The sequence below is a fragment of the Sceloporus undulatus genome, chromosome 4, assembly GCF_019175285.1.
Source record: "Sceloporus undulatus isolate JIND9_A2432 ecotype Alabama chromosome 4, SceUnd_v1.1, whole genome shotgun sequence".
Classification (NCBI taxonomy): Eukaryota; Metazoa; Chordata; class Lepidosauria; order Squamata; family Phrynosomatidae; genus Sceloporus; species Sceloporus undulatus.
The window spans coordinates 189,431,416-189,452,964 of NC_056525.1; the positions used below are offsets into that span (position 1 = coordinate 189,431,416).

At 38.1% G+C, this 21,549-nt stretch overlaps 1 protein-coding gene across 1 annotated transcript in view; it reads left to right on the plus strand.

Annotated features, from left to right (window-relative positions):
* LOC121929115 overlaps window positions 1-21,549 on the plus strand; it is a 150,523-nt gene that overhangs the window by 54,216 nt on the left and 74,758 nt on the right. The window contains exon 2 of the mRNA XM_042464430.1: window positions 10,723-10,818. Coding sequence (XP_042320364.1) covers window positions 10,723-10,818 — 96 coding nt within the window. The remainder of the gene's footprint in view (window positions 1-10,722; window positions 10,819-21,549) is intronic.

A 21,549-nucleotide genomic window follows, 5' to 3' on the forward strand; every position in this document is an offset into this window, starting at 1 on the left:
TAACTGAGCAGATATTGGTCAGTGATAAGTGATGTTTTTGTCAGTTTGTTTCAACAGGTGTTACATTTATTATTTCGGATAAATCATGCACCAGAAAACCTAACCCATTAAAAAAAAATCCTCTGAGAAAACTCATCAGATTTAATAAGAACTATACTTAGTATAACCATGTTACTGACTCTTGACTGCTGTCTTTTGATTTGGCTGAGTGAGATGCGGATGAAGGATCCAGAGTGTTGAAAAGCTGTTAACTGTCTTGGATTTATTTGACTAAAGATTGTATTGTGACTAAAACTAAAAATGCAAATATTCTTGAGCCACTCTTGATTAAGTAATTTAAAATACAATTACTCTTGCAAAATTGGAAACTGTTCAGAGTAGCTCTATTTATTTTCATTTTTACCACTTCAGATTGCATTTCACACTTGAGTTTTAAAAATGCTCCATTGCTTCTTTTTCTTACCTAAACCACTCTATACCATTGGTTTCATTTCAATGTAATGATGTGATGGAATTGCTGAGAACTTTAGCTTTTTTGCCATGAGCAACAAATTTGCGCTTGGTGATCAATTGTTCCTGCTTGGCTAAATTATTGAACAGGCAAAGGCTTATCAATGCATCCAAATCCATGCATTGGATTTGTATTGCACCAATTGTTTCTTAATGTGAAATGACTTTGTTTCAGTAACAAGTTTGTTGTTGTGTTTTTTTGTGCCTTCAAGTCATTTCCAACTTCTGGAGACCCTAAGGTGAAGCTATCATGAAGTTTTCTTGGCAAGTTTCTTCAGAGGGGGTTTGCCACTTCCAATACTGTGATTATTTTTTAAATAATGGTCTTTCTATTGTGTAAGTTTTAGTCACCTGGTGCAGTTCTACTATGTATCTGCTCAGAGATAATTGAAATTGGCTTACAGGTAAAGACAGAAAATGTGTTCAGGACTTTAGATTCTGTAGTGCTTTCATGAGTGAAATACTGCTGGCTGGTATCCTTACAGATATATAAATAAAAGAAGAAGAAGCCCAAATTCTAGATTTCTGGTTATTAGTGAGCTCATATTTAAATAAAACTTTATTGCCTCTCAAGTTGCTCAAAACAAGACATAAAATTGTTTGAATCTCGGAATCCTCTAAAGGCCAAAGTATAGTCAAACTTAATCTCTCAGGAACTTTTCTAAAAGAATTTCTCATACAGTACTGAAGTAATAAGTAGAGTGTAAAACCTTGAAGAAATCCAATTTCCCCTAATCTCCCCAAATTTCTTTTCAAAAGCCAGTCTTTTGATTTTGGTTATAGACAAGCTACTGAAGTCCTTTGTTGTGGTGTTATACTCTGAAGCATAGTAAGTGGGTTTAGACATAGAGTCAAATGTCTAGAGAATCACATGGTATAAATCAGCATATTTGTCTTGGCATCCTTGGAGTCTGATTTACAGTTGCTGCCAATGCCATTGAAACTGTTTTCATTTATACCAGCTGGTTATCCAGAATTCAAAATGAGCAATAGCTTTTTCAATAAAATGATGAGAATTTATACAGGAGTGAAATCTGTGGATAGGTATATTTACTCTTGGAATTACTTAGTGGTACCTTTTAATTAATGTATTCTTTGAAAGTATTATATATATATTAACAGAAGAATAAATTGCTGTTAAAGGTATAGGATAATGCTGTTAAAATCTCTGATCCATTGTGTGATCTTTCTAATATTGTACCATTGAAAAGTTACATTTACTGAAAGTCTATCCATCATTCTGTTTCCCAGCATATTAGTTGGCTATGGAAAGCCTTGAAAGTAGGACATGAGGACAAAAGTCTTCTCCTGCTGTTGTTTCCAATATTGTTACTGCGAACTATTAGTAACAGGGTGCCTCTGATTCTAGAGGCATCTGAAAGTTGTCATGATTAATAACCTAATAGTCATATCCATCATGAGTTCTCCTTTTAAAGTTATTTGAGCTGGTGGCTGTCACTGGATATTGTGTCCAACAAGAAATCTGGTGTAATGCACCTCTCTTAATGTTCTCCCTGTCTCTACAAAGCCCATTTTTTTCTGTGAAACATTGGGAGCAATGCCTGAGATTTCATGCCCCACTTTACCACAACTTGTAATGAACTGTGAGCCAGGTGTTAGAAAAGTTACTTTTTGAGACTATAGTGCTCAGAATCCATCAGCTAACATGGCCAGTGGCCAGGATTTGTTGCAGATTCTAGATGGAATAAGTTTTTCAGGCTCTGATTTCACTAAATGTAGGAGAAACCACAAACTTTTTACTTTCCTATTTACTTCTGCTTCCATCTTTTGTCTGTGCTATAAGTTGAATTTTAGATTGGTAATTTTTGTAACCAGTGGTGTCACTATAGAAATAAACAATTTTATTATAAAAATAATTGAGCTTGATTTCCGAGATCTGCTTTACCTTCTTAGATCTGCTTTTTATTGTAATTTACACACAGAGCTTGTGCCACTACAGGTGTGCACATGCATCTTACTTCTCTCTTTTGTACAGTACATTGTTTGTTCCTTAGCTTCACATTACATGATAGAAGCCTGCATGGTCTTGGAAATCTGGGAACATTAATGTGCAAGAATGTTACATTCAAGCTTCAAAGAAGAGGTGTCATCAATTCTTTATTGGGAATGCTAGGCATTTTAAGAAACTACATGGGAACCAAATGCACAATCCCATTACAGCAGAACTGAGAACATTCAGTATTTGCTGGTTTTAATACCCTTGTTCTAGCTCATACCAACTTGTTCTTGTTATTTAGTGTGAAGCCAATTTCAATTTATGATGATCCTATGCATTGGAGAATTTCAAAATCCCTTGTCACCAACTGTCCTAGTCAAATTTAGGACTGTGACTTCCATTGAATCAACCCACCTGTTGTGTAGTTTCCTTGTTTCCTACTGCCTTCCACTTTAGCAAACATTGGGCCCATTCCCACTGGCGGAATAATCCATGTTCAATTTGGGCTCTGTCCTGGTATTCCAATAGCTTCCAAAAGGCCCCTCATTCCCACTATGAAAAGGGGGCCTGTTTGGAAGCAATTTTTTCCTTTGGGACACATGTCGTTCCTCTTGGAGTCCTTCAGCCAGTCCCTCCCCACCAAACCCTTCCAAAGCTCCCAACCGGACCCTATTTCTCTCTGACTTCCCTCCCCTCACCTCTTTTCCTTTCCTCATTTATTCCCTCTCCCCCTTCTTTTCCTTCCTTCCTACCTTTGGTTTCCTTTCTTCTTGCCTGCTGGGCCTCTGCCACTTCTCCCTGGCTGGCGGGACCTGTGGTGCTCCTGGCTAGCCTCTGCCGCTTCTCCCAGGGCTAGCATTGCTTCCTCTGCTGCTGCGCCGCCACTTGCCCCATTCTTACCTGGTGCAGCAGCAGCACCAGAAACACCATCGACACCGGGGAAGCTGTGGAGGCCTGGCAGGAGCACTGCAAGCCCCGCCAGCCAGGGAGAAGGCAAGGAGGGAGAGGGAGAGGGAGAGGGAGAAGGAAGCCCTGCCAGCACCGGGCAAGCAATCAGTGGGGAAAAAAACCACGATTCTGATCTGGCGTTCCCACTTATTGGGGACGCTTCAAAATCGATTTTTACAGGAAAAACCTCTTCTAAACTACTGTCAGGAAACTGCAGACTATTTGAGTTTGCCCAGGACCTTTCCTTCTCTAATTGATTAAAGGAGGATCGGAACCGCAGTCAAATGGGAATGAGGATCATATAGCCCGCATCACGCTTCGCAGAAAACTGTAGTGGAATGGGCCCATTATCGTCATTTTCATTAAGTCATGTTGTTTCATTAAGTCATGGCACAGCCAAAGTACGAGAGCCTTAGTTTAGTAATCTTGACTTCTAGTGACAGTTCATACTTGATTTGCTCTAAGACACATTCATTTGTCCTTTTAGCAGTCCATGGTACCTGTATTGCTTGTCCTGCACCACATTTCAAGTGAGTTCATTCTCTTCTTGCCAACTTTCATCGCGTCCAGCTTCCACAACCAAACATGTCAAATGAAACAACATGCCAGAATGCCACTAGGCAGCAACAGCAGTGTGTTTATATGTTGGGGGGGAGTGACACTGGGGGGGGGGGGAAGCTCTCTGAGACACTTGCTAAATGACAATGACACTTTTGCTAAATTTGGAAGAGTTAGTACTGTGCACAAGGCATCAGAGGTAAACTACTCCTGAAGCTTTTTATCATGAAAACAATCCAATATGAAACTTATATCAACATTCTTATCAAGATAAAGGTGATAGACATATGAAAGAGGCCAGGATTTACTATTGTGAAACAAACAACAGTGTAGATAGTAGAAGTGACATACCAAATATCGCTGCATAGATATAGCTCTGTAATGCAAGAGGAACCAGAGAGATTATCAGGGAAGAATGCAAAAAGATAGTCTCTGTAATACAGTATAAATAAATAAAAACATGCATACAGAAAATCAAATTTAAAAGTATAGCAACAACAACAACAGGAACAACATTTATTTCTTAACCATCTCTTCCTATGGGTGCTATAGGACTTACAGGGGAACTATTACAAAATCAGGTCAAAATGAAAAGATGATGAAAGCAATACACTGAAGAACAAAGAGATGGAGAGATGGCAGATTCCTTCAAGCAGACCCTTTTGATTAAGACCCTACAATTTTAGCAAGTGAATCAGAAGTAAAAGCTAGACAGTGAAGAAAGCTGACAGGAAGAAGATCAGTTCATTTGAAATGTGCTAGACTAGAGTTCTGCAGATACTATGGAAAGTCAAAAACACAATAAATGGTTTCAAGAACAATTTAAACTGTAGCTCTCTCACTAGAGGGCAAAACTGACTAAACCGAGTGCAGTGTACTCTGGGCATAATATGAGACAACATTACACTTGGCGGGGGGGGGCGGAATTATAATGCTCAATGCAGTGGAAGACAGTAGGGAAAGAGAAAGATTGCATTACAGGTAAATAGATTCAAGGAGACCACAGCCCTTAGTCTGCAAGATGTGAACAGCACTGGTAACAGGGTCTTTTGGATAAGCCTAAGCCAATGTAACATCCCATAAGAACAGAAGTGGATATATATGATTTGAGAGCAGTGCTGGACCTGGCATTGGGCAGACTGAGGCAAGTAATTTAACCAGCACACACTGTGACAGAAGTGGAGCTATTGGCAAGGTGTGAAAGGACAGAGATTAATTACTTTTATTTTCTTAAAATTACAAGAATGCTTTTAGATATGTAAAGGCCAGAACTATGATCTGCATATTTTTCAGCCTGTTTCCACATTTCCATTGTGTCATCTTAAAATGTGAGAAATGTTCCCCTCAGCACATGGCTTCAGAAATTCAAGAACTTGCTTCTCTAGGGAGAAATTATTCCAATAACTGAGCTGGAAAACTGAGTGATAAAAGTACCATGCAGTATTTTAAAGTTTTCTTTTGTTTTGGTCTGCTTTTGTTTAAAGTGGGTTTCTTTTAAATGTGCTGTTGTGATGGCATACAGTATTTCTGTTTTGAAATACAGCCTAATAGTATGAGAAGTAAAACACTTCCAAGAGTGCTGAAAGAAAGTGAAACTGGAGGAAATGATTCTCTGCATATATAAGCCATGGTTAATACAAGGGTAAACAAATTATAATAATCTAAAAATAATTCCACTATTTCTGCTTTATGATAGCTTTGATTAGCAGTTTTGCAACTTCAGTTGTTTTAGTTAGATGCTAATAAAAACACAATTGATCTACAGTTTTGAAGTATGCTTTTGATTCAGATCAAGCATGATAATTCTAGATGCCTACTGTCTAATTATTGTGGAGTGAAAATAGTACATTCACATCATGCTTTCTCTCAGTGTCTGGCTTCTCTTTCCTAGGATTTGTAATCCCTGAATCCTGGCTCTCACAAAACGTAATTACATATGGGCAATGATACTCTGGAACTGTGATGGAGTGTTTTTTCCATTCCCTTCATCACCTCTCTCCTTACTTCCCATTCCACATCTCTTCTTACAATCTCATATCCAACAACACATATTTAAATGTCTGGCTTCTTTTTTTAGATACAAATCAAAATCCAGCCATTCCTCACTTGTATTCTTGGCCAGTGATAGTAGTCCTGTATTAACATTTACCTATTTATTTAATTATGTAAAAAAATATTGCTTGGTAATCATTTCTCATTGACTGCAGTAAACAAATCAAAATGTGAAAAAATACTGGAATCCTATATTCTGTTGTCACATTAGCCATGTCATAGAATAACTGTCAGGTGTTTCTGCATCAAATGCTGCTTCTAGATTGTATTAGTAAATTGAAATTATCTGTACTTTCTCATGGAGTAGTAGTTACTTGGAAAGGGAATTTAGGCTGAAAAATCAAGTAAGGAGAAAGAGTTAACTCCTCCTCCCATTTTACTCATTTCATCCAATCATGAGCCTCCCACTTTTGCATTAAAATAAGAAACAAAAACCTTCAGAAATTTTTCCTCTCTGCAGGCATTGAGTCTCTGTGATTTTGTTCTTGGTGGGCTCTAAGGTCCTAATGACTTGTTGTAACAAATTTTCATTAAACTTTACAGACAAAATCACCTGCATTTCTTTCAGCTTGAATGTCATTGCTTTGCCAGCGTGAGAAATGGATGTGGCCAGGGTTCTGTCTAGTCTTGTTGTTTTCGATAGATTATAACTTGTGCTATCTGATTATGTGGACATGTTACTTGGAGTATTGAAGCCAGTCATCTGCTGTTTAAATCCATGCTTTTCTTAGGTATTAAAAGTTTGCTGACTGGACCTATCGTTGGGACTTCAGAGGAGGTTCATGCCTCTCTGAGGATGGGGATGGTTCCCAGTGCAAATGCACAGACACTATGTAATGTTTAGACTCTGGAAACTAGCTTGGGAAAGAGTTTAGTCTTTCAACATTTGTGTAGAATGTTAATAATAAAAATCAATAGTTTGCATGAAACATGGAAAGAAATATGGAAGCAACTGAAACAATTCGAGAGGGGTGTCATTTGGTATGGTGAGGGAAAGATGGTTAAGGAGAAGCTACAGGTCTTGTAAAAAGAATGTGAATAGGGGAATCAGAAGAGAGGGAAACAATAGAAAAATCCAAGATTTTATGTGGTATTGATAGGATGATTATGTCTTTGTTGGTTAAAGGAATGTACTGTAATAAAAAATGACAATGGAGGAAAGATAATCTGTCATGGAATCTTCTGAGTTTCAAAAGGTTAAAAAATCCCAAACAGAAAGTTTAGGGAATTGAAGGGTTCTTTTCTTTTCCTTTTTTAGGAACAATGTGGTAGAAAGCTATAGTTAATGAACAATCATTAGTTTGCAGTAGCTGTCACACTTGTTGGGTCAAACTGTTTTACTGCATCATAACTGCAGAGTATTAGCCCAGAGTAATGCAGGAATCTTCCTTCAGACATTTGGTCGTGAAGCATGTGAAAAAGCTTCCTCCCTCTGCACCCCCATGTATAATGAATTTTAAGACTACAGAACTTCCTAACATTAAAAAAAAGAAAAAAAGAAATACAAAATAGAAAGAAAAGTGAGAGATCGGGGAGGAAAAGAAAAGAGAAATTACTTCCAATCTTCCTTACGACAGTTATAAATGCATACAGTTATTCATAGTTTCTCTGTCTACTAGTATAACAATTCATTTTTTTCCAATAACCCATTTTCCCACTAATAATAATAATAATAATTAATAATAATAATATTAAATGATTTATTTATATCCCACCCAATCACAGGGAATCCAGGATGGTTACAACAATAAAATATACAATTAAAAATACAAACAGATTCAAAATAATCCCTTTCCCAACCTTCCATCCCCATACTAAAACAAACAATATTAATAAACAATATAAAACATTAAAATACAGTGGCTAAAATTGGGGGGAAATTTGGCTGACAGAGAGCAGAACAATGAACGGTCACATGCATGTATTCATGTTTATATTCAGGAAGGGGAAGCTAAATTGGGAAGGCCTGCTGGAAGAGGCCTTCTTAAAGGCTGTAAAGGTGGAAATGCGGCGGATCTCCTCCAGTAGGTCATTCCATAGCTTCGGAAGAGCGATGGAGAAGGCCCTCTGGGAAGAGAAATTAGCCTGGATTTTTTTAGGGTAAAGTAGATTTTCCCCTGAGGACCTACATGTGCGGGACGGACAGTACGGAAGAAGGCATTCCCTTAAGTATTCTGGACCCAAGCCATGTAGGGCTTTAAAGATAATCACCAACACCTTGTACCTTGCCTGGAAACTAACTGGCAGGCAGTGGAGGGACTTCAAAACCGGTGTTATATGATCATTACGAGAAGTACCCATGATCAGTCTGGCCATGTTTTGTACCAGTTGGAGTTTCCGAACTTGGCACGGGGGTAGCCCCATGTAGAGCGCATTGCAGAAGTCCAATCGAGAGGTTACCAGTGCATGTACTACTGTTTCAAGGTCTCCCGGCTCCAGGAAGGGGCGCAGCTGGCGTATCAGCCAAAGCTGATAGCAGGTGCTACTGACTGTGGTATCCACCTGAGCTGTCAAGTCAAGGAGCACCCCCAAGCTGCGGACCAGACTCCTTCAGGGGAAGTGTGACCCCATCCAGAACTGGCTGACATAACTCCATTCCCGGGTTCGGGTTTCCTATAGCAAGTACCTCCATCTTACCTGGATTCAGCTTGAGTTGGTTTTCCCTCATCTAGTCCATTACCACCCCAAGACAGGCATTCAGAGGAGAGACGCCATCCTTAGTCACTGCATCAGTCCCAGATATAGAGAAATGCATCTGAAGTCTTTCAAGTAGCTTCGTTGTAAGAATGAAACAAGTCACTTTAGTCTCTTCTACTCAGAGTTAAGATAGGTTAATATTTTTGATGTGTAATTGTTTTAACTTTTTTAATTGTTTAATTGTTTTTAAACTTTATAATTTTAATTCTTTTGTATTGTTTTTAAATTGTACTGTTTTAAATTTACTGTTACCTACCTTGAGTCCCTATATTGGGAGAAAGGCAGGATATAAGGTAAACAACAACAACAACAACAATAATAAGGCAGAGGAGGAGGGAGGAGGAAATGATAGCCATTTAAATTTTTTATAAGCAAGAATTTGCAGAAAAATTCTTGGCCTCTGGTTACAAGAAGTATTTTCAATGTAATCAAGGGAGTTTGTGTAGATTTATATTCTGACACTGACATTTCTGCATTTGGCTTATCACATGAGAAAAAAGAGAAAATGGAAGGTCTCATAATGTTTCAAAGTCTGTCATGTGGTTGAATTACAGTCTGCATTTTCTTTAGTTTTTCTCTCTCATTTTGTTTAGTTTCTCTGGAGTTTAATGTGAACTTTAAGGGAACTATCCAAGGTGCTAAGCCTCTTATTAGTCTAAATTGTGTCTAAAGTGCAGAATGGATTAATTGCTCTACTAATGTGGATCTCACAAACGATGTTAAGAATTGGCTATGAAATTCAATGTGGGTATTTTGTTATATCCTGTTAAGTCACCTTCAACTTATTGGGATTGTATGAATGAGTCCACCTGCCCCCAATCAATTGCTTTGCTTGGCTTTTGCCAACTCAGGGCTGTAGCTTTCTTGATTGACTCAATCCAGAGGAAGTGCTGTCTCCTTCTTTTCTTACTGCCTCTCATTTTGTTGAGCTGCATTGTAGTCATTTTTCCAGTGAGTCACATTGTCTCATGATATGTCAAAAGTACAACGGCCTCTGTTTAGTCATCTTTGCTTTCTGTAAGAGTTCAGGCTTGATTCATTTTTTAAAAAACAGTCCAGCATCACATTTCAAATCCTTCCTGTCACCTTTCCTCACTGTTCAATGTTCACAACCATACATAGAAATCAGAAATATTATGGCCTGGGTGAGTCTCACTTTGGTATTTAATGATGAATTAATGGTTAAGATTGATGTGTGTATATGTGTAAAGAAAATGAACATTACGCTAATATATAGAAAGAGTGAAAGAATAGAAGATTTAAATGATGCATAAATACCCTGGTTTTTGGATAATTGAGAGGGTTTGGGCTTTTTTTTTAACAATGAAATATTTATTTTTGTAGAGATGATGAATATTTCTACAATGTTGGACCAAAACTTGTAAAAAAATCTTATTGGTTTGCCTGAAAAAAAGATACTTTCAGTGAACAGGTTTTCCAGCAGGAGGCACCACACATTTGATGAAATTTCTCCAGAAATGAATAAGTGATATGTATTACACCAGTAATCAGTATAGTCAATGGGTGAGAAGTTGGTGTCTCTGTGTCTCCCACTGTCCCACATACATAAAACATACACCCCACTTCCATTTGTACCTTTGGATCATTGGGACAAAACTTTAGGAAAACTAGTGAACAAACTGTGCTGTTTGAGTGCTTTTAAGACCAACTGAATTTAGGAACACAATTAAATTTAGTTGAGAGGTTGGCGCAGTCTTCCATATTTTTTTAAGAATGAACCTTAGCCACAGAGCTATAATAAGACTCATCCAAGCAAATGCAAAAACATTGTGGTATACTTGACAATAGATATTTTATCTGAATTCTTTAAGATCACCCTGTTTTGTGTTAATAGTTATTGACAGACCACTTTCTGTTAAGTTTCTGTAAATCTCTATTTATAACATATGTATTATACTAGTCAATTCAGTATACAGCTATTCTAATTACTATATTAGCTCCATAAACCCACTTTTCTTCCTTTCCTTTTCTCTTTACAGCATGCACATTCCGCTACAATGGACTCTCATTTGTCTACCTCATCTACCTCCTGCTCATTCCACTCTTCTCTGAACCAACAAAAACAACAATGCAAGGTAAGCATCTTTTTGGCAGATGTATTTTAAGTACAGCTGTGACTGCAGTCATGTGAGAAGCCTTTTTAATATGTATGTACAGATACAACAGAGGAAGATAATTATAATGTAATGGCCAGTGATAATTTTGAGTGAATAATACTATTTTTGATCAGCTTGATTGATTTAGCAAAAAAATTTTTTTCTTGCATTATCAATATGCTCATAGTTTTTGAACTAGTTTCCTATCACACCGTTCCTATTGTGTATGCTACATTATATTAAGTGAGCTGAATGTGAGTGAGAATTCAGGGGCAATTTATGGAAGTTATTTTTATTTTTATTTTTTAAAAAAGGTGCCTCTTCACATCTGGGATAGGAAGTGAGAATTGTCAGACAGCCTATCATCTAATGAAAATAATCAATAACACTTAGTAACTCTGAGCAACCCATATACGGAACTCTCCATGAGAGTGTCTTCATAGCTGGGAAACATCATGCATAGTCTATGTTTGCAGACAGTCGACCATAGAAGTGAATATGCATTTTTTTAAAAAAAAAACTTGTATGCTCATTCAATAATACATATCACTTGAATTCAGAAGCAGTCACAGGAAAATTAACAATAAATATATCCATGAAATTTCACTTAACTGTGGAAGCCTTCACTCCCCCCCCCCCCAACCCTTTAAAACATGTTTTTGACAAGAGTTTGAAGGAAAATGCTGGCGTGCTTTACATACTCCCCAAAATAAATGAGTAGCTGTAGGTTTTGGCAGCAAACTATAGCATTGAAAAGTAATGGTATGAATTATGCATCAGTTGGAAACCTTCAGTGTGTTTGCAATTCACAGTCTAAATCTGTCACATGCACACACACACACACACACACACATTTACAAAAACATACAATATTAACTAACAAAATATCAGTAAATGTCTAGATGTCTAATCTCATGGCTCTTAAAATACTAAAGATGACAGATGAGAAGCTAGACCAGACAGCAATGTGGGTGTGGGTTCCTGGTTCATATTCTCCTGCCATGTTGCTTTTATGTGTTTTTCTTTTCTGGACCTTTCTTCACCAGGAAGGCTGATTGACATCCTAAACATAGCAATTCTGTGTAAGCAGAGGCATGCTTAATCTTCCAATGTATTATCGCAAATTCTTTTAATGGCTTGTAGTGGCTAGTTGTACTTCTGGAAAGTCCACTGGGCAAGGCTCCTGAGTGCTGAGGGACAGCTCTCCTTCCACTGAAACAGTGTGGGCCATCTATCATTCATCAGTTAGTTAGCATAGTAGCTTAGATTCCAGTGTACAGGAATACTTAGTAGCAACAATGGTTTAGAATTCATATGTATAAGCCAGGATTTTTGTTTCCTCATATTGCATTTGGGGACTGATGCAATCCTTTGGATCACACTGTCCAATTAATAATACTGTGTCAATATTGATATTTGTACTTATTGCCTGTCCTGTTCCAGTGCTCTCTGTATCACAGCACTAGAAACAAAATGTAATTATACAGTGGTTGATTTTTTTTTTTGAGGATCAGAATAAATTCAATACATTTTTAGAAAAATATGCTCCTTAAAACAGTAAAAGATATCTGTTTGTCTCTTTTTTATCCCTACGTTACAATATTTTAGCATGCTTTATTTTGTGATTGGTCTCTGGAAGGTAAGGACAGGCTTAACTTAAAAGTTTGATTACTGAAACATGTATCTCTGAGGATAACCCATTGTGAAAGGACAAACAGGTTAATTGTAGAAAATACACATTTCCTTTACCATTCAGTTGTATATACAAAACATCTCCATGTATGGATGAGTTATGTCAAGTGTAGCTCTGGATACACTTCATTGCCAAGGAATTTGATGTTTCCCTCCCCTGTTCTCAACTGCTCAGAGACTTCATAATAACTATATAACTGTAGAAAACATATTTAGGGCTACTCATGAATTGGCCATGCTGCAAAATACAAAATCCACAAAACAGTGATACCTTTATTTGATCAACTAAAATGTACAAAGTACATTATGCAAAGCTTCTTGTTCAAATTCATACAGGAATAGAAAAGTAAAGATGTTGGAGTCACAGGCCTACATTTTGTTTCAAATGTTACTTCTGTTGTCAGTTAAGATGGTCTCAGTGGAGGCAAAGTATGTTCTTCTTCCTATGTTGGGACTAGAGACAAAGGGCAGGAAAAGACAGATGGTAACATTTCAAATCCGTTAGCTACAGAAATGTGACTCCCCTTGAGAACCAGGTTGTCCAGTTCTGTGCAAAGTCAACTGCCACTTTCTTAGGTAGCAACAAATGAATTTCTCAAGGAATCTCTGTACTGTTATATCTAGAAAAACATTTAGATGTTATATAGATAAAACTTGCCAATACTAATCCAAATTAAAGGGTTTTACCTTTTTTGGAGGTAGAAATCTCAAGGAGTTAAATCACAGTCATTTTTTCACTCTTGTTAAAGCATGCATGCTGCTTTTTGTTTGGTTTTTTTCATTTTTGTTGTCCCAATAAAAGTATCACTGGTTTGTGGATTTTGTATTTTGTTGTACAGTATTTTGCTGCATGATCAGTATGGCTACACCGAATATGTTTCCTGGATTTGAAGATACTGAATTTAGCCACAATAGGGGAAAACTTTCAGGTTGCATGATGTATTCTGTGCATTTTAGTTGTCCCAAAGAAGCTATCACTGGCACAGTACAGACGGGCCATTTGTGCCGATATTAGGGCTTGATAGGGCACAGCATCTATATGTGCTGAGCCCTGATATTGGTGCCATTACATCACAAGGCTACGGCCCTGTCCACATGGGGTGCAGCCTCATGATGTAAGGGTGCCCGAGCACCCACACGCCTCTGGGAAGAAAAGGTGTCATAGGGCTGCATTGCAGCCCTTATGATGGTGCAAAAAAGGAGCCGCCTAGAGTGGCTCCTTTTGGACAGCGCGTCTGTGCTGCAGCATGCAGATGCTGCAACACAGATGTGGGGCTTACAGGGGCGACTTCTAGCTGCCCGTCATTACTGCCCCAATGTTTTGGAGATGTAGATTTTGTTGTATATAAGTGTAGATTATGGTTTATGGCTTGTCTATTAAGTGTTCTAGCTAAGCAGTGATTTAACCATAAATTTTTGTCATACAAATAGAACATTATAGCCCTTTTTGAATTCACTTCTCTGGCATCTGAGGGACAGAAGAGCTGGCAGTTACACCTCCATAATTTTTTCATCCGCAGTAGCTGATGAGAAGCCCCCTCTCTATACCAGCTGCCACTGCTGTAGCTTCTGAGTGAGAAAAAACTTAATCCCCACTCCTAGTAACATTTCATTTTTCTTGTGTGCCCTGTTTTTTTAGACAGTAAACCTGAGGTCACATCAAGTCACTCTAAAATATTTTTTTATTGAAGGGTGGGATATAAAGTAAATAAATTCATACAGACATACTACAGCAGCATTTCCAGGTGTGATTTCCCCAGATGTTTTTGAATAGCACCTTCAGACATTTCTATTCATTAGTCAAGATAGCTGGAGCAGTATACAATAGTTGTTGTAAACAATTCTGGCGGGTACCTTGATTAGGAACCCTGCATTCCATCATTATTTTTACCTGTGTGAGAAGTTTTACTATCCTCTGGAAGGCAGGCTATAGCTTACTTCACATTCATTTGAATAAAAAGTAAGATTGTGAAATCCTCCTGCACATGTATGTGCACACATAAACCTTCTGCCTGTCTCCAAAGAAGAACAAGATTCAACAATATTTTTACTGTTAGTCTGAAGGTGCCAAACCCCACTAGTCAATCACAGCCAAATGTTAATTGAGAAAACTTGCACTAGGGGAAAGCGCTTCTAACCTTTCACTTCTTTCTCTTTTCCTGTCTTGCTTTTTCTTTTCTACATGATTATATCCATGCCTTTGCACTATTTCTATTCCCACCTGTTTATTACAGTAACTAGCCTTCATATTCTGAGCCTTTTTGTTGGCTTAATAGAGGTATCACTGCATTGTGCTTTTTGGAGTCTTATATATTTTGATGCATGGCCAACACAGCTACCCCGGATATATAGCTTTTAGGTTTGTTATAGTTTATTTAATGTAATTCTTCCTTTCACTGTTTCTTTTTTCCTGAAGTGTATTGTAGAACTTGGAAGGTGATGACACCCCCCCCCCCAACCCAAATGCTAAAACTATACGTTTCTCATTCATTCTCTTCCTTCCTGTCCCATTTTGTTCTACTGCAAACAGATGTTTCCCCTCTTATTTTCCATTCTACCTGGATTTCTCATCTGTGTAGGTCCCTTTGTCCACATATTCCCCTTTCTTTCTGCTTTATTGCAATACATCTCTCATGTGCATGCTACAATTTTGACTGCCTGAAAGAATTTAAATACTATTGGGTTCTTGATTTGATACTGTTGTTCAGTTTCCAGCAGAAATCTTGCATCATCATCATCATCATCATCATCATCATCATCATTCTCCTTCTTCCCCCCCAAAATTGGAGGTCAAAGCTGCTTACAGTTTAAAAGAATGCAATTAAAAACATACAAAATGAGCATAAAAATAGAAGTTGCAGTATGAAACCATCACTCATTAAAAGAATAAAGTTTTTGCTGTCTATTATTTTGAAGTAATAATTAATAAATTAGTAATGTATCAAATTATTCATCTCAATATTATTGAAGGAAAAGATCTCTTTATATAAAATACCATTCCACTTAGCATGTATTAACAATCTTTAGGGTCAACTTCTGTGATTTTGCCTTAATGAGCTCACATTTACAGTGTTACCGGTTATGACAAGCTTCATGTTCCAGTGATCAAAGAAGGGCCACCAAAACAAGTATAACCATTTACTAGAATAAAGAGTTCTACAAGACATTGATGGGAAAACAAAACCCGAGTGACTGTGACAGTGTGGGGAGCCAGCATAGTGTAGTGGTTTGAGTATTGAACTAGGACTTTGGGAGACCAGCATTTAAATCCCTGCTCAGACGTGGAAACTGCTGGGTTACCCAGGGCAAGTCACACCCTCTTAGCTTCAGTGGAAGGGAAAGGCCAAGAAAACCATACAATGGGATCTCCATAAGTTGGAGCCATGTTGCAGGCACATAATACACACAGGGATATATATATGTATACACACACACACACAGAGAGAGAGAGAGAGAGAGAGAATGGTACTGATGTAAATGGGAAACTATGGAAAAGGAAAAATCTTTTGCCAAATCATGTTTATTTTCCCTTTAAAATCATTGGGGAAAATCGTCCAGCTCTTCAACTGTTCTGTCAAATACCTATTCAGAAGGAAAAAAAATTATATCTTTAGGTGTCTGTAGGACATAACTTTCAGCAAAATTAGCCTGCATTTTGAGGTAATTGATTTAAGGGCAAATCTCCAAAAGCTTTTATAAGGTTTTGCCCTGAATATGACATGTACGTAACTCAAAACCAATCTATTCCAGGGTAGAGACTATCTAAATTATATTTTCATAACATTGCACTTTGTGTGAGGAGACAGGACTGAACCATAAGATGATAATGTATTTTTGCTAGATTCGAAGGCACTGAAATGCATAATGTCCAAACTATGGAAACCAACATTGCTATAACTAATTACATTGACAGTTATGTGTTTTTGGCAAGGCAAAAGCCCATAACAAACCTGAAGAGAAAGAAAAATTACCATCAGGGCAATTATTTTTGTCACGGTCAAAACCCTTTCTACAAGGTTTGCTTTCCAGCCATATAAAAGTTGGAGTTTTCCCATAAAGCTGGATCTGCACATCAAAAACAAAATGAAGACAAGATAGAGAAGTTATTAATAACAAACAGATTTTTTTTAAAAAAAAAGCTGCAAAAGTGAAAACAAGAAAAAACTATTTCTCCAAGCCACTGAAAAAAATATCAAAGGGAGAAAATTCTGAAGTATGGACTAAAATCCAGAGGAGATTTACTTCTCTGTTGACATGGGAGCTCCTAGTTTTCACTGAACAATTGTCAGGGAAAGTTGATGCTTTCCCTTCAAATTTCCCCAGGATTGTAAATTCAAAAGGCAATGTTCCAATGCAGTGAACTTTGCATTACAGTATATCTTTTATTTTAAAACAACATTAAACAAACAAAATCTTCAGAAATACACAGTAGGTGGTTATAAAGAAAAATAACCCCAGACAGAATCTTCAATTTGGCTTCTTTCATCTCTTCAATAACAAGCCCCATATCAATATATCATCTTCTTGAATGCTTAGACTCAGAAAAGAAATACATTAAAAAAATACTTCTAAAACAGTCTTCTTGGAGCTTACCCAATATTCTATAATACATTCATTACTTAATATCCTTTTGAATTTCAATTAAGTTTTCTTCCTCCTGCATCTTAACTCCAATAACCTATGATTGGGGACCATTCTTCTTCTATCTCATTTACATCTTTCTTATTCAGGCGGCAGGTTAATTTGTCCATTTCTATCATTTCTGTCACTTTTATTAGCCAACCATCCACTGCTGGCATTTCTTGTATTTTCCAATTTTGTGCAATTATCAATCTCGCAGCAGTTATCAAATATAACACAATGCACCAATGTTTCTTTTCATTCTGTATTGGGACAGCTGTGCATTATATCTTTTGAGATGCAAAGCCATGCAGTTATATCAGTAAGACCATAGTTGCATGTATGCTTAGATGATGTTGATTTTTTAAAAGGAATAATGCTAATGCATGTAACTAATCTCTCAGCCTCAGAGGATGGTAATAGCGAGGTCCCTCTGATGAAACTTGCCAAGAAGACCCTGGGATAGGCTCACCTTAGGGTCACAATAAATTGGAAATGACTTGAAGGCAAAACAACACACAACATACATGTCCGCTAGCTATGTCCTTGAGATGTAAATATCTTAAGAGCTGTTTGTAGACTCAGTTGGTCTTTAATATCAAAGAAAACATTTTTATTTTATTTTGTATTTATAAGTGAAATACAGTGGTTTTAGGGAGAGCTGGATGGTGGTGGAAGTTAGCTAGCACGCTTTCAGGATGTAGCAGAAGTGAACATGGGCAGATACTGTACATTTTTTTATATTGAAAAAATATAATGGTAGCATTAACAAAGCTACATGCAGCTGTTTTTTGTTACAGTATTTTTGGGGCCTCTTCTGTTAAATTTTATTTTAAACAAACTTGTTTTATTATGTCATCATAAAAGTGGGGAGAGGTCTCCTCTACGTTGTTAGGTATGTGCTTTAATTATTGGGCTCAAAATAAAGGCAAGATGGATTCCATTAGATGCAATTTGTGCCAATTCTACACACACACACACCCCACAAGGGATTGCAGCTGTTTCCCATTACTTTGCAGTTGATTGTGGCCCCACTGAACAACTTGCTACAGAATTTGGATATATCCTGTAGATAGTGCTGCAGCTAACCAGGAGTCAAGCCTACAGGAGCCCTTTCAAAGGCTTTCATATGCTACCAACAAGCAAGCTGAACTGTGACAATGCCACCATTTGTTGCCCCATTGCTCTCTGTGGCATAAATCTCTTCACAGAAGACTGTCTGCCTGGTACTAGTTGAAATTTGTCTGCTGTGGTAAATTTCCTTCCTCTTAAGTAAATAAATAGACTATATTTATTCACAGCTTATTTCTCTTGCTTGCAGGCTCACCTCACCCGTACTTTGTCAGAAACAATATTGATCTTGTTCTGCATCTTAAGTAGGCAGTGGATAAAATGGTTGGTGGTCACATCTTTGAGTAAAACAGGTTTTGTTTGCTTTCCTTGGCTATGCAGACATCATATTTTAGTGAGAATTCAGAACTGCTGTTTAGTCTTCCTTACTGGGGTGGGATGGGGGCATGAAGTAACTAATGAAATCAAGTTATACTGCATTATTTCAACCTTGTAGCTCGAATGGCAACTGGTTTTAAGGCCCTGCCTACTTATTTTCAAAGACAGATTGATCGTTTTTAATGAATTTTGCCACTTTCCCCTTACACCAAGGGGAATTAACAGTGGGCTATACTCTCCACATAATAGTATCCCTGAATCAAAGCAGTTTTCAGAATTTCAGAGAATGAGCCATTACAATTTTAAGGGTAGCAGAAAATCTGTATTGTTCTTAAGGGGACATATCTCTCTATTATGCTGTACAAATAAACCATGCTTGTTCCTGTGGATTTGTAGGGCATACTTGGTATCTTATTTAATGAAAACCATAATAAAATTTTGCATCTGATCAACCGGTGACTTATGGTACCTCCTCAATGAACATTTTGACATCTCTCTCTCCTTTTTTTTCCTTTCTTTTCTGGTCTAGATTTGCCTTTCAGATTGTTCTGTACATCCTCAATCTAATCAGGATCCAGAGCAGGCCAGCCCTACTGAATATCTCTGTTTTCATGAGAGATCCCCTTCTTCCTACTTCCTTCTTTGCATCTAAAACTCTGTTCCAGAAATCTTCTGTGACAGTTTTTGAAGCCACAGAGGGCTAGATTATTCAATTTTTTAAAACCATAAATCTATGGCAGAGATTATGTATCAAGCTTTCTCACACAGTTCATCTCTACATCCACTGAACAATTGTCAGTTATGAGAATGTTTGTAATATTCAATATGAACATTCCACAATTTGCAGAAGTTTGTCTATGGTTGAGGTTATGTAATTCACAGTGAGTTTGGGGAAATGCAACTGGGCGTGGGGCTCAGATATGAATCCTTTTGAAAATTTTCTGAGAACATATTTATTTATTTATTTCCCACTCTATCCCCAGAATTGGGACTCAAAGTAGCTTACAGTTTAAAAGCACAGTACAATTAAAAACTTACAAAAGTTAGAATTAAAATAGAATTAAACTGTTACAGTATTAAAACAGATGATATGTTTAAAAATAGAATACAATTAAAAAATAAAATAAGTCACCTGACTGCTGAAATACCTTTTTGAAATTTAAGATCTGCCTCCTTTGAGGTGCTGTGTGGCTAAACTTTGGAGGTCATGATCCTTTCTTCTGGAATCCAGCAGAATCTTTTAATCTGCCTAAATTCTCCAAAGGCACCAGATCTCTTCTGATCTTGGACACTAAGCAGGGTCATCCATGGTTAGTACACATATGGGAGACCACCAAAGAATACTAGGTGCTTTAAGGCTATTTTATATTTCCGTCCTGCCTCCCCCCCCCCCCCCCCGGAACTGCCAAAAAAAAGTTTCTAGCATTAGAGTAACTTAAAACTTTGGTTGAGCATTTAGATATACAGAGGACCCTCCACATTCTCTGGGATTAGGGGCACAGGACTCCTGTGAAAGTGGAAAAACTTCAAACAGACAAAAACATGAATATTTTTACTTGAGAGAACGCCTCTCTAGGAATCTCTAGGTCCTCCAGTGTGACTTTTGACAGAAATTGACAATAGAGTCATTCTGGAGGCCCTATAGATTCCTAGACAGAACATATTAATCAAATCTGTGAATAATCAAATCCATCAAAGTCAAAGCTGAAAATGTAGAGGGACAACTGTACAGTTTTAGGCACTCAAAGAATAGAAGCAGTCAAAGATACCAAGGGAATGAAAAGACAGTGAATGTAAGTGTTTCATATGTGAACAATTTTCAATGTCTCCCTCTCTACAGTGTTGGAAAATTGAGCACTGAAGGAAATTTCCTGGGCAACAGAATCTTTGCTTTGGGAGGGAAAACTGTACTTTTGCCCTCCCCTCATAGCTGTGAACCTGTCCCTACACCTGGCATGTTGTCATGAGTACATTCAGTGGTGTCACAGATTCAAGGAGTCCTGCAACATGCTGTTGCTGCCTTAGCATTGTTGTCATGCCATTTGGCATAGATGGAAAGATAAATGAATAAGCAGTTGGAGGTGTTTCCTCATCCAGATTGCCTCCAACAAGAAACATGTTAGGTGGCAAAGAGGAGGAAGAGCTGAAACAGCCACTGGCAGAGTGTGTATGTTCGTTTGTGAATGTGAACATTGACAGCAGATCTTACAGTCAGCTTGCCTAGCATACCTCCCCTGTGGTTTGTGGGAGGAGGAAACACTGGAGATCTGATAGTCTAAGATCAAATTACTTACTGTCTCTGTGCATCTTCTGCAGAACCTACAAGGTGCTTGTGTTATTTTATGACGCAGCAGAGGTGGTTCCTGTGAGTAGAGTACACACCAAGAATTCTGTAGGTTGGCTTATGTTATTTCTGCATGAGAGAGCATCAGGAAGATGGTTAAAAGGTGCTGATTTATGTCTTCATTTTGAGAAATGGTAAATGATTTGTCATCAAACCAGATGTTGTCCATAAAATATTTAGTATCTACACCTTCCAATAGGTTTTAAGGGCTGTCCATACTCTAATAATTAAGCAAGCAGTTGACTTTGGGAAGTACAGTCAAACCTCCCCATACACTGATTTGCCATACGCGGATATGAGCATCTGCGGATGGCAAATGGGGAAATTGTCCCCAATGGTGGCACGCGTGCATGCGCACCGCCATTGGGGACAATTTCCTTCTCCTCCCTCCCCTCCTCCCTTCCCTCCCCTCCCCCCCCCCCTCCCCTCCCTTACTTACCTTAAGTCGCTCGGAGCGGCTTGGCCTCCGCCGCTGCCGCTGCAGGGAAGCCGGCTGGCGGCGGCGGCGGCGGCGGAGGCCAAGCCTCGGCTTCCTTGCCGCCGCCGTGCAAGGGCGCAATGGTGGTGCTGGAGGCCTCTTGGCCCCCAACAGCACCGCCACCGGG